At 31.6% G+C, this 14,882-nt stretch overlaps 2 protein-coding genes across 2 annotated transcripts; both read right to left on the bottom strand.

Annotated features, from left to right (window-relative positions):
- Positions 1-5,236: 5,236 nt before the first annotated feature.
- LOC124924911 (agamous-like MADS-box protein AGL80) lies at positions 5,237-5,752 on the bottom strand. The gene has a single exon (XM_047464894.1). It carries the CDS (start codon positions 5,750-5,752, stop codon positions 5,237-5,239), a length of 516 nt encoding a protein of 171 aa, XP_047320850.1.
- Positions 5,753-10,096: 4,344 nt separating this feature from the next.
- Positions 10,097-10,639, bottom strand: LOC124924912 (agamous-like MADS-box protein AGL80). Its single transcript, XM_047464895.1, has one exon. The coding sequence runs from the start codon at positions 10,637-10,639 to the stop codon at positions 10,097-10,099; it is 543 nt and encodes a 180-aa protein (XP_047320851.1).
- Positions 10,640-14,882: the final 4,243 nt, after the last annotated feature.

The raw sequence follows: 14,882 nt of genomic DNA on the forward strand, positions 1-14,882 counted from the left end.
AGAAGTTGCTCACGAGGTGAGATTAGCTAAAGAGGCGGATGCTGAAATGGAGCTTCATCTAGCCAAGGCCCAAAAAAAGGTGGAGGAAGATATAACAAAGCACACTGCCAACATTGAAAAGTCGGTCGAAACCATGGCACCAACCGGACCAACTCTTGAAACAACAGACCCTAGGATAGCCACGGCTCGCCCTACTAATAACATTTGGAGCTCTCCCAGTAACAAACACATTTAGGAGGGTTCCTTCCATTTACTTAATTTGTACCCTTAATTGTTACTTAAATCATATGTTAGAGTTTGTGGCCCGAATTCTTGTTGGGTCAGCGGGCTTTGCCCGAACTGTATGGACTTGTAGTCTTAATGGGTCTAACCCCTTTTCATTTACATCACATTTAGGGTTAGACAATATATAGAGAAGACAGCCGTCTTTTCTCTAGTACAGTTTTATGTTGTCCACCAAAAATCTGTACAATCTTCGTTATAGTGAAATCTTCTCTTCTGCCCGTGGTTTTTCACCCGTAAAGGGTTTTCCACGTAATCTTGGTGTTCGTTCTTCTTTATCGCTTTTATCCTCGTTTATTGTGGTTTAGATTCTAACAAATTGGTATCAGAGCCAAATTTGTTTGTTTTATTTTTGGTCATGACCACGATGAAATACGATATTCCGCTGCTGGATCGTAACACCATATTTGCGTTATGGCAAGTGAAGATGCGAGCTATTTTGGCACAGATGGATCTGGAAGATGCGCTATATGGCGCTGACAAGATGTCGTCTTCGTGGACTGATGAAGATAAGCAACGAGCAGATCGTAAGGCTCTATCGCAGATTTATCTGCATCTGTCGAATCAGATTCTTCAAGATTGTTTGAAGGAAAAAACAGCTGCTGCACTCTGGCTAAGATTGGAGCAATTATGTATGACGAAAACGCTGACTAACAACCTACACTTGAAGCAACGCTTGTATTCGCAACGTATGTCTGACGGTACGTCTTTAGAAAATCACTTAACTCTTTTTAAAGAAATAGTCTCTGATTTGGAATCTATGGAGGTTAAGTACGATGAAGAAGATTTAGGGCTCATATTATTGTGTTCACTACCTCCTTCGTATACTAATTTTATAGATACCATTCTCTATAGTCGTGAGACTTTGACTCTAGATGAGGTTTATGATGCACTCTTCTCGAAAGAGAAGATGCATAAACTTGTTGGTTCAGATAATATGGCTGAAGGCCTTGTTGCACGAGGCAGACAGCAGGAGAGGTATTCTAGCAGCAATAACCGTGGCAGGTCAAATTCCAAGAACAGAGATAAGACGTGTAGGTACTGCAAGAAGAAAGGTCATATTGTTGTTGAGTGTTATAAGTTACAGAATAAAAATAAGAGGGCTGGTGAGGATCATAAGAGCAATCAACCAGAGAAATATGGCGAAGCTGATGTTGCTGAAAAGTACAATGATGGAGAACTCCTCGTTACGTCTGATATTGATTCGAAATAGAGCGACGAATGGATTCTTGATTCTGGATGCACGTTTCATATGTGTCCTAATCGTGACTGGTTCTCTACATATGAAGTGATCTCTAGAGGTACCGTTGTGATGGGTAATAATGCATCTTGCAGAATTGCTGGTATTGGTACGGTTAGAGTTAAGATGTTTGATGGCACTATTCGAACACTTGGTGATGTAAGGCACGTTCCTGACATGAAGAGAAATCTGATCTCATTGAGTATTCTTGATTCTAAAGGGTACAAATACACTGGTGAAGGTGGAGTTGTGAAGGTCAGCAAGGGGTCTCTTGTTGTGCTGAAGGGACTCAAGAAAACTGCCAATTTATATGTTCTGCAAGGCTCTACGATTACAGGTGATGTTGCTATTGCTAGTTCGTCTTTGTCTGATTCTGATGCAACAAGATTATGGCACATGCGTCTAGGTCACATGAGTGAGAATGGCATGGTCGAATTGAACAAGAGAGGGCTTCTTGATGTGCAGGGTATTACGAAGCTGAAGTTTTGTGAACATTGCGTTTTTGGTAAGCAGAAAAGAGTTAGGTTCTCGGCTGGTATTCATAATACGAAGGGGACACTAGACTACATTCATTCTGATTTGTGGGGGCCTTCTAGAGTACCATCTAAAGGTGGGGCGTTCTATATGTTGACTATTATAGATGATTTCTCCAGGAAGGTTTGGAAATTCTTTTTGAAACAAAAGAGTGACGTGTTTTCTACCTTTAAAGAGTGGAAGTTAATGATTGAGAAGCAGACAGGGAGGCAAGTGAAGCATCTCCGAACTGATAACGGTTTGGAGTTTTGTTCTAATGAGTTTAATACTTTATGTAGAACTGAAGGTATTGTGAGGCATCATACAGTTCGACATAATCCTCAACAGAATAGAGTTGTAGAGAGGATGAATAGGACTTTGATGGAAAAGGTGCGTTGTATGCGCCTTAATGCTAGGCTGCCGATGTCGTTTTGGGCTGAGACCACTGCGTATGCATGTCATCTCGTTAATCGCTCTCCTTCGACTGCTATTGATAAGAAAACTCCACAAGAGGTATGGACTGGTTCTCCTGCTAGTTATTCTGATTTAAAAATTTTTGGATGTCTTGCGTATGCTCATGTGGATAATGGCAAGTTAGAGCCTCGTTCGGTGAAGTGTGTGTTCATAGGGTTCAAGCAAGGTGTGAAGGGATATAAGTTGTGTTGTCCTGAGACTAGTAAAGTCGTCATCAGTAGAGATGTTGTTTTTGATGAGACTAGCATGCTTCAGGGGTCTCCATCTTTAACTCCCTCTGAGGGAAATCAACAGAAGTCAAGTATTGAGGTGGAGCTTGAGATTGGGTTGAAACCTACACCAGAGCAAATTCCAGGGCCTATTCCAGTTTCTATGGATGGTTCTAGCTCCTCAGAAGCACCTCCACAACATTCAATTGCTAAAAATAAGCCTCGTAGAGAAATTAGACGCCCTCAGAGATATGCAGAGGCTGATTTAGTTGCGTATGCATTAAATGTGGCTGAAGAGATTGATTCAGAAGAAGAACCTGCGACATATTCAGAGGCAATTACCTGCGAAAACTCAGGTATGTGGATGATCGCTATGCAGGAAGAGATAGAATCGCTTCACAAGAACGCTACATGGGATCTAGTGAAGTTACCAAAGAGAAAGAAGGTTGTTCGCTGCAAATGGGTGTATAAGAGAAAGGAAGGTACACTGGGAGTTGAAGAAGCCAGGTATAAAGCCAGGCTTGTTGCAAAAGGATATAGTCAAACTCCAGGTGTTGATTTTACTGATGTATTTTCTCCAGTTGTGAAACATAGTTCTATTCGGGCTTTACTAGGTATTGTGGCATACCACGATCTTGAGCTTGAGCAGTTAGATGTAAAAACTGCATTCTTACACGGAGAACTTGAGGAAGACATCTACATGCAGCAACCAGAGGGATTCGTAGCCTTAGGAAAGGAGGACTATGTATGTCAGCTGAAAAAGTCTCTTTATGGTTTGAAACAGTCGCCGAGGCAATGGTACAAGAGATTTGATACATTTATGACTACTCATGATTTCAGGAGGAGCAATTACGATAGTTGTGTCTACTTTAAAGTATGTGATGATGGGTCGTTCGTTTACCTGTTGTTGTATGTTGACGATATGCTAATTGCCGCTAAAGATCAAAGAGAGGTCAGAAAGGTGAAAGCACAGTTGAGTAACGAGTTTGAGATGAAAAATTTAGGTGCAGCAAAGAAGATGCTTGGAATGTAGATTCTAAGAGATCGACCGGCTGGTAATTTGTACATAAGTCAAAAGAGGTACATCGAGAAAGTCCTTAGTAGGTTTAACATGCAAAGTGCCAAGCCAGTAAGTACTCCACTAGCTTCTCATTTTAGACTTTCGTCTTCTTTGTCACCACAGTCAGATAGTGATGATGATTATATGTCGCGAGTGCCATACTCTAGTGTCGTTGGCTCCCTTATGTATGTTATGGTTTGTTCACGACCTGACTTAGCATATGCAGTTAGTGTTGTTAGTAGATATATGGCAAACCCTGGTAAAGAACATTGGAAAGCAGTTCAGTGGATTCTCAGATACTTATGTGGTTCTACTGATGTTTGTTTACAGTTTGGGAAAAGTAGAGATGGAGTTGTCGGTTACGTTGATTCAGATTACGCTAGAGATCTTGATAAGAGAAGATCATTGTCTGGTTACATTTTTTGTGTTGGTGGTTGCGCTATTAGTTGGAAGGCTATGTTGCAGGCTACAGTTGCTTTGTCTACTACAGAGGCAGAGTACATGGCGATTACAGAAGCTTGCAAAGAAGCAATTTGGATGAAAGGCTTGTTTGGCGAACTTAGTGATGATTTGCAGATTTCTACAATCTTTTGTGATAGCCAGAGTGCTATTTTTCTGACAAAGGATCAGATGTTTCATGAGAGGACTAAGCACATTGATGTACGGTATCATTTTGTGCGTGATGTGATTGCTCGTGGTGATATTGTTGTGAGCAAGGTGAGTACACACAATAATCCTGCAGATATGATGACCAAGTCACTTCCTATTACCAAGTTTGAGCATTGCTTGAACTTGGTTGGTCTTCATTGCTGAGCTATGCTCTTAGGGGCTTTGGTGGAAGAGGTTTGATTTTGTGGTTACGCTATCAAAGATTGGAATTCGTTTCAAGGTGGAGATTGTTAGAGTTTGTGGCTCGAATTCTTGTTGGGTCAGCGGGCTTTGCCCGCACTGTATGGACTTGTAGTCTTAATGGGTCTAACCCCTTTTCATTTACATCACATTTAGGGTTAGACAATATATAGAGAAGACAGCCGTCTTTTCTGTAGTACAGTTTTATGTTGTCCACCAAAAATCTGTACAATCTTCGTTATAGTGAAATTTTCTCTTCTGCCCGTAGTTTTTCACCCGTAAAGGGTTTTCCACGTAATCTTGGTGTTCGTTCTTCTTTATCGCTTTTATCCTCGTTTATTGTGGTTTAGATTTTAACATCATATGTTACTATTTTTACTTTTTGCATTAATAATATAAACTTCAATGACTAATCAAATAAATGACATACTTACTATTTAAAAGAAGAAAGCATAATTAAATTAAGAATGACATGCATGCAAAGACAACTATTTAAAATATTGAAAAACTTAGTTTATTGATAGAAATGATGTCACAAAGAACATACATATATATATGAAATTACAAAAATAAATTACATAAAGAAAATTTAAGGGAAATGGGGAGTGTCTACGGGAGGGAATTGGAATTGGAAGACGAAGCCTCGCCACGGAGTGTCTCCATGGCGATGTTCATTTCCATGATGTGTCGGCTCAGCATGTTGATCACCTCCTCACACTCATTTGCATTGAGAGTGGAGGCCACGACCAACGGTCCGTCACACATGCTTTGGTACATTTTTTGTGTGACCTCCTTCTCCCGGTTTTCTCTCCTCTGCTTCTTCAGCTTCTCTTCAATCTTCTCCAGCCTCTGTTTGGTGAAACTCTCCTGATTCACCATCCTCTTGTTTTGGTCATCTATCAGAAGGCTTCTAAACCTCTCGATAGTCCTTCGAGCACCTGCCTCCGAGGGCCAAACCGTTGGTTGAGGGTCATTGTCGTCATTTATGATGACACACCCCTCAACCCCACATAGGGTGGTTATTTCGTGCATCTTCTTGACCAAGCCAAGCTTCCTTTTCTTGAGTGTAGATTTCCTTGCACTGTTATTGGCAATGAAGGAAAGTTGCACCTTTCTCCTGGTCATAGTATAACAAAAGTGATGAGAAAAGGAAACAAATATTTATTTGTGAAACAATTGGAAGAGGAAATGTGTTTTCACTGATGAATTTGTTTTCACTCAATGGCTTTATTTATATGCATGGAAATTTGTAGCAATTAATGATTAAGGATAACCACAATCCTTCCTAGAAAAAATAAAATTAAAAAATGTCCACAAATATAATTGTTAAGATTTTGTAAATAATTATGTAATTACCTTAGTCCATTATTGACTAAATAGCTGGATATGAATATAAATTAAAAAAATATCATTTTTAGAATAATATCTTGATATCATTTAAGGGAAAAAATCTGAAATTTATATTACAACAAAAATATTAGTGCCATAATAATTAATTTTTATAAACTTTTGGGATAATATTTTAATATCATTTAAGGAAAAAACCATAAGTATTTTAATTATAATAGAACAGTTCATAATTAATATTGAATTAGTAAAAAGTATAAATAAATAAAAAATTAAAAAAGTGATGTTGATAAAAAATATAAAAAAAAAATTATGTAATAGTTGTGTGACGTGTTAATCATATCCGGACAAATTTAAAAAAATAAAATAAAATAATTATTTGTTTAACTTAAAAGAATTAGCGAAAACATTAAAAAAAACTTGTGTCACAATCATAAAAAATAACTTTGTACCAAAATAATAATCTCCTGACCAATGAATAAATCAAAATAGTCACAATACATTGAACTAGACTAATAATAAGATAAATCCTTAATCCATCGATAAACATAACTATAGAAAAGGCAAAGAGGAGGGAAACATCGAAATCAAAAACTTGATGGCCGACAAAGATGCCCAGTATAAGATCTCTATATATCAAAAGTTCCTAAATCATGATAAAAAAAACTCAAACTAGTCACGACACATAAATGATCAAGACTACTAATAAGATGGATGTTCAATCCATTCAAAAATATAACTAAAGGGAAGATAAAGAGGAGAGAAACATCCAAATCAAAAACTCGATGACCTAGAAAGATGGCCGATATAAGATCTCTATCAAAAGTTACTAAATCAGGGTAAAAAAGGACTCTTATTGAGCTCTATCAAAAACAATTATGCCAAATGAATGCCGCGATACAACTCTTTGTGACAAATACATCTAACTCATTTAAGTGAAGAAAAATCGATCCCTACATGCTACATCCTGCAATCTTGCCCACATTCAACATAAATAATCTTCAAAAGCCATTAAACAAATCATAGGATAAGGTAAAAGTAAAATTCATCGTCAAAATTAACCAAACTTGAAATAAAAAAAAATGTTGTGATATCACCATACAAAACAAATCTTACCGAAGTAGCCAAGTAAAAGTTGGCTTAATAGACCAAAAAATTGCAGGTTTGATTCCAACTGAAAGCGCTTTGATTGAACGCGGGGGCCATGACGGTGAGATATCATTCTAGTTCTCCTTAATTAAAAAAAATTAAAAATTATGTGTGAGATGAAAAAAAAAATCTAAGAAAACTTGAATGAGATGAAAAAAAGAAGATCTATAAGAACGTTGTTACTCACAAAATTCCTTCCAAAATTTAAGACGGCCGCAGCCGATGGGCAGAGAAAAGAAATGAAAGAGTGTAAGAAGAAAAATATACATTTACGACCAGCAAAATGAAACGTTTTATAGGAAAGAAAAAGAAACCCTAAACGTTGTCTCGTAACCCTAAACGTTGTCCTGTAAAACTTTTATGTGTAATTGGGTAAACCCAACTCATATTACCTAACCTAAATAAAATAAATAAATGAACTGAGTATAGATAAAGAATTTTGTTTTACTAGTATTTGTTAAATTAATTAATCATTTTCTATAAATGATTTTAATCAAATTAGAAAAGTTCAAAAAAAACATGTTTACAACTAACGAAATGAAACGTTTTGTATCAAAAAAAAACCTAAACGTTGTCTCATAAAAAGTTACCACAATTGGTTAAACTCTATTACCTAACCCAAATAAAATAAATAAATGGGTTGGGTATGAATTGAGAATCGTTTAACTAGTATTGGATAAATTAATTAATATTATATTTTAATAAATAGTTTTAATCTAATTAGAAAAGATCAAACAAAAAAAACATGTTTTCAACTAACAAAATGAAATGTTTGGTATGAAAGAAAACGAAATCCTAAACGTTGTCCAGTTAAAGGGGTTATGTGCAATTTAGGTAAATCCAACGCATCTTATTTGATCCAAATAAAATAAATAAATTAGTTAGCTATGGATTGAGAATTTCAAATGTCTAGTATGGATAAATTAATTAATATCATTTTTGATAAATCGACTTAATCAAATTTGAAAATTAAATTAAATTTTTACTTAAGATAAAACTCGATTCAACCAATTTCGAAACAAAAGATTTCTTAAGCTAAAAAAATGTTGGTAGTGTTCATTCTCCCCGAAGGACTTAAACACTGTTTTTTTTTTCTTCTTCCAAGAGATAGTCAACATTACACAATTTGATTAATATAGTAACATAAAAAAAATAGTTTGACCACAAGCATAAAAATTGGATTGCAAATTCGATATATACATATTATTTCATAGACTTTCTTTAATTAATAGTAGTTATAATAATTTTTTTACTATATTTGTACCTAATGCAGCTTTACAGCCCATTAACCCACTTTCAGAAATAAAATCAAGAAAATACATTTGTTGGTTAACAAATGATCACGTTTCTTCTCAATTCAAGGCCAAAAAGAGTAATTTCATTCACCTAAGTCCTCTAGATAAATGACATGAAAATAGGGTGTTTCTAAAAACTTTTTGGAAAATATATTTGTTGCTTAACAAATGATCATGTTTCTTCTCATTTCAAGGCCAAAAGAGTAATTTCATTCACCTAAGTCCTCTAGATAAATGACATGAAAATATGGTGTTCCTAAAACCTTTTTTTTATAAACATTTGGTTGTAATTAATTAGAGTGTAAACAAAATATATATATATATATATATATATATATATATATGAAAAATCGATCGGACGGTGTTGTGGACGGTTCATAATTTTCTAGACTGACCTTGGACTGTTGGGTTGACAATTTAGATAGTAAAAAATCGATAATTTAACCGACCAACTGTTTATATACAAATTTTAATATATTTTAAATATGTTCTTTAGTCTCATTACTCTAGTGGTAAATTATGATTATATGAGATTTGTTTCGTTCAAATCTTATCACACATATTTCTTATTTAATACTTTTTCTTTTTCTTTTTTAAATTTATTTTAATTTAATTAATATTATAATACAATTTCTTTTAAGTTAAATAATTTTTTTATTATTTAATTTATTAAAATTTTATTATACGGCTCAACTAAAATTTTTCATTTTTATTATATTATATTATACATATTTTATTATTTTTCCTTTTTAATTTATTATATATATATATATATTATATATTTTCAACGATTAAACTGATAAATCCATTGAATCAATTTTAAAACGGACAAAATAGAACCGACGTTTAAATCAATTTTAAAACGGACAAAATAGAACCGACGTTTAACCTTGACAGATGAAGATTTTGAAAAACCGACACCAACAATTATGATGAATTTTTTAATGAAAACATTGACCGAACCGAATCACTTACCTCTTACCTCCCTAGTTGTAATGTTATTTATCTAATCGAAATGAAATGTTCTAGATATAAGTCGATAATTCATGATATTTGTAGTTGGAGATTTTAAGTGGAAATCGAATCGGTGAGTTTTCTTAAGAATCACTCTTGTCATTTGATTTGCACGAGTGAGTTTGAAAAGATTTTATACTATGTTAGAGAAATGTTGCTCTAACATTGATTATCTAACGCATTAATTATATATTTTTTTAATCTCACTCATTCCATATGATATTTAATTGTTGTGTTTAACCGATCATTTAAAAAAATCAATTAAAATTCATTCACATTTTTATTTTAAAACAGTCATACCATAAACCACCAAAGACTAATGATATAAATGACCTACCTACTATCCAATTAAAGAAGAAATCCTACACATGACTATTGAAAAAACAACTAGCATAATCCATTAACAATGCAAAAATCATCAAATAAATATATGTTTTTAAAATGTTGATTGGAAATAAATTCAGATTAACTTTGCAAAGACAATTATTTAACATTGATAACTAAAATATTTAGATTAGAACCAAAGAAAAGTAGAGAACTCCCAACTTTCCACACAAAATTGTATATGTTTTAGAAATTGAAAAACTTATCCATTAATAAAAAAAGATGTCACAAAGGAAGGACATACATATAAAATTACAAAAATAAAACATTGCTTATTAATTTAAGGGAAACGGGGACCAGTTTCGCCAACTCCATTGTCTTGTGAAAGGAGATTGGAAGACGAACCCTCCCTTGACTCCATAATTAACTTCATTTCTATTATGTGTCGGTTAAGCATATTAACTATCTCTTCGCACTCTTTTGCATTGAGTTTCGAAGCCACGTTCATAGGGTTTTCGCACATACTTTGGTAAATTTTTTGTGTGATCTCTTTGTCCCGGTTTTCACATCTCAGCTTCATCAGCTTCTCTTCAATCTTCTTGAGTCTTTGATTAGTGAAGCTCTCTTGGTTCACCATCCACCTCGTTTGCTCATGCTCCGGAAGGCTCCTGAACCTTTCGACAGTCTTTCGAGCATCTTCCACCGAGGGCCAAACTATTGGTTGGGGATCATCCTTGTTAGTTATGATGACACACCCCTCGATTCCACATAGGGTGGATAGTTCGTACATCTTCTTAATCAAGCCACCCTTCCTAGTCTTGAATGTAATTTTCCTTACATGATCATTGGAAATGAATGCATATTTCTCATTGCTTCTAGACATAGTGTATCAAAAGGCGAGAAGAAAATACTAATTCTTTTGTGATACAATTAGAGAATGAAAATATGTTTGGCCTAAATGACTTTATTTATATATATGGATTGTAGAGAGGAATGAAAATTTGTAGACTAATAAAAAATAATTGTTGAGATTTTGTTGTTAATAATTATGTAATTAGGTTACTGCCATTATTGACTCCAAATTTATAGGATTATGAAAATAAATCATTTTGGGAAAATATTTTAATATTATTTTAAGGGAAAAAAATCAAATATTTCAAGTACAATAGAAATTTTTGGTAACATAGTTATGATAATGAATTTTAAAAAAACTTCATTTTTGGGATAATATATTTTAATATCATTTAAGGGAAAAAAATTAAAAAAAAATTAAATTATAATTGAAAAGTTCATTACTTTTTCTAATTTAAAAAAAGAAATGGGATTGTTATTTGACCAGTTTGAAAAATAAAAATATAATGAGAGGTAGAATATTATTTAAATTAATACCCAAAGGAGACATTCAAAATAATTAATTTTAAATAAATTATAAAAAAATTACCCAAACTAACAAGACATAGTTTTTTTTTTTCTTATTCAGAGATAAAAAAAACATGACAATTCATGGAAAAAAAATAGAACTTCAAAAGGATCGTTGAAAAAAAAATATAAAAAAAAAAAACTTATTTTCTAACACATTCATTTGTTATCAACAGTTCGGGCCTGGGCCTGGCTGAGGTAGGCAGCCTGTCTAGAGTCGCCCTTTGCTGACACCCTAAAAACAAAATTAAAAAACCTAAACTATCAATTATAATATTTATTCAACTAAACAAAATTATCTTTTTTAATTATAATATATATTATTATTATATGTTTTAATATATGGCATCCCAAAATTCTAGGGAGGTTTTTCTTAGTGGCATTATTCAAAAATATAAAAAATATATATATAAAAAAATGGATAAACTCAACTAAAAAATATAAGAGAAAACGTATCAGATGGTTAAGAGAGAAAAATTAAAAAGGTCAGAAATGCAATTAAGTCGGAGAGAAAAACTAAAAATATTTTTTGGTCTAAAAATATCAATTCGAAGAAAAAAAATGTTAGTCCCAAAATGTGTTTTTCAGAACCTAAAATGTGCATTTTGAGATGTGGGGGCAACTTGCTAGATTTGTGATCTTATTTTTGCTAGTTGAATTTATCAATCCTCAAAAATACATGAGTAATGATAGGGGAGTAAAATTTTTACAAGGAATGTATAAAGAAGTGAGGTGGAATGATGTCTGCCCATGACTAACTAAGTATAATTTCAAATGTTTATTTATCTCTCCTCTATTCATTAATAATTTATCTCTCTTATCTTCATTAATCATTTATTTTTTTATCTCTTCAATCTATATTAATAATTTATTTTAAATATTAATAAGGACAATAATAAATTAAATAAAAAATAAAATAAAAATATTTTTTCAAATATATATTATATTTGATAAATATATATTAAAAAGAATAAAGAATAAAAAATTAAAATATTTTTAATTAATTATTTTTCTCTTCTCTCATTTTTTTCCATATTTATTTTCTAATAAAATGTATTATAAATCCAATCAATTAATTCAAAATGTTATATATTATCTCTTTTTATATTATTATATTGAGTTAACTCTTATCCTAAAATGTTTTTTTATTTATATTGAATATTAATAGTTGATAGATTGAGTTATATTTATTTTGAATATTAGTAGGTATGATTTGAGTTAGATATTGACAAATTCTTATTTTTCCTATTATAACTTATTTTAAAAACAAATAAACAAATAAATTATTAATATATATATATATATATATATATATATATATATATATATATATATATATTAATAGAGGAGAGATAATTAATTTAAAAAATTAAGAATTTTTATATTTATTTTATTATTTTCTTAAATATATATTTTGTTATTTATTTATTTGATTTATTATTGTTCTTATTATTATTCTAATTTTTTTTAAAATAAATAAGTTAAATAATAAAATATATAAACATATATTTATAAATTAATAATATAAATAAATTATTAATAAAGATTGAAGAGATAAAAAATAAATTATTAATAAAGAGAAGAGAGAAATTATTAATGAATAGGATAGAGATAAATAAACATTTAAAATTATTCAACCCTAATCATCTTTCCACGTCCCTTCACTACACAATTACTGTAAAACTTTCGCTCCCTTATCATTATTCAAAATATATATATGTCCGGATATAAGTTTTTAAAATATACTATTTTTATAGGATGCCACGGACTTTGACCCATCTTTCCCAAACTTCTACACTTATCCTGAATAAAGGGTTAAGCCTGATTTGGTATGAAAGACTATACCTTTCTTATAAACACTTTAAAATTATATAAAAAGAAGAAATTTTCATTTAAAGAGAGAATAATTTTGAAGAAATAGACAATCATTAAGACATGTCATAATATGGCAGATTCGGTCCCTAAATAAAAGGACCACATCCGTTGTGTTGTCCCACAATATGTCACATTGTTCAAAATCATTTTGAAATCATTCTCTATTTTGATACCTATCTATTTGTCTTTCCTCTAGTTATGTTTAAGAAATGATTGAAAAATCACTTTGTCCATATTGATGTATTTGTTCATATGGTCTATATCTGTTGTCTTATAATATGTGTTCAAAATCCTTCAAAATCATTCTCTATTTTGATAAAAAGTTAGTTTTTCTCTATGATTTTGAAAGATTTTAAACTAGAAGACATCTAGTATGACACATTATAGAACAGTAAATTTGGGGTTCGGATCCCCTGAATAAATACATCAATACATTTTGACAAAGTGATTTTTCATTCTTCCTTAAACATAACTAGAGTCTAGAGGAAAGAAAAATAGATAGAGATAGACATAGATATATTTAGTTTATTTAAGTGGAAAAAAAGGGCTATACACCTCAATCTTACCAACTTTCTACATGAATAATCTAAAAAAAAGAAAACATAGGATAGTGTGAAAGTAAAATTTATCCTTTGAATTAACCAAATATTAAATAAATGCAAATGATGCGGCATTCTCGAAAAAAAAATAACGTGGGAATGAAATGAAAAAAATAAGGTTTAAGGAAAATTTATTGTTTACAAAAAAGAGTAAAAGCCCTCGAAAAATTAAGATAGCGGTCAGTAAGAAAAAAAAATGAGAAGATGTACAATAAGAAAAACACTTATTATGTGCTAACAAATGATGATTAACATACTCAACTGAGTAAACCCACTGAGTAAACCCAACCCATATTACCCCATCAAAATTATTACTCAAACCAATACAAATTTATTTAATATTATTTTTGATAAATTTGTTTGAATCAAATTAGAAAAAATCAATTTCACATAATATTATTTTTGATAAATTTGTTTGAATCAAATTAGAAAAAATCAATTTCACATTTATTATGCTGAACGGTTATTAACTATTTTATTTATTTCTTTATTTCTTTTTTAACTTTGATCCAACATATTGAACGTTGAACCATTAATTTGACCCAATTTTAATTATTTTTTAAAAAATTAAAATTAAATATTTTCTTCAACTTCTTTAGTTTCAAAACCATTAATGAAATTTCTTCCAACTTCTCAACCTAAATTTCATCCATAAATAATAATTCATCAAGATCACAATCATTCACATTCCGTTAAAATCCCACCCCACAACCGTCCCGAACCTCTCCATCAAAGTCGCCCAAGGAGAGAGAAGAACAGATCCAATCTTGATAATGGAAATCTTTCGAATTTTGACCGGTTCGAAAAAGTAACCGTATTTAAATCAAAAGTCGGACCGGATTTTGACTAGTTCGAAAGGTAACCGTATTTTAAACAAAAATCGGACCGCCCATTAAACCGGCCACATATTTTAAAACTATGGCTAAAAGTCGATTCCACAGAGGTATTATGTGGTTCAAGAATAAAAAAATGATTCATTAAGCTCAAAAATTGTGCTAACAAAGACTTTGATACCTATCCGTGTCCAAAAGACCTAGACATCGTGATCTACTAAAAGAGTGTCGCATTAGAGGAGGACTTGAACCCATTAAGGTTTTTGTAACACCTAAGAAACCTTAGGCCATATGAAAATGAAAAGCTCATTAAATAAAATTTAATTTTAAAATTATCACTTGATTTTCTCCTAAAAAAACAAAAAACAAAAGAATAATATTGCTTAAAACACAAATAAGA

Source organism: Impatiens glandulifera, chromosome 2, assembly GCF_907164915.1.
Source record: "Impatiens glandulifera chromosome 2, dImpGla2.1, whole genome shotgun sequence".
NCBI classification, from domain to species: Eukaryota; Viridiplantae; Streptophyta; class Magnoliopsida; order Ericales; family Balsaminaceae; genus Impatiens; species Impatiens glandulifera.

Bases quoted from the DNA above. Each gene is read 5' to 3' on its own strand.
- LOC124924911 (XM_047464894.1), bottom strand. From the start codon at position 5,752: ATGACCAGGAGAAAGGTGCAACTTTCCTTCATTGCCAATAACAGTGCA.
- LOC124924912 (XM_047464895.1), bottom strand. From the start codon at position 10,639: ATGTCTAGAAGCAATGAGAAATATGCATTCATTTCCAATGATCATGTA.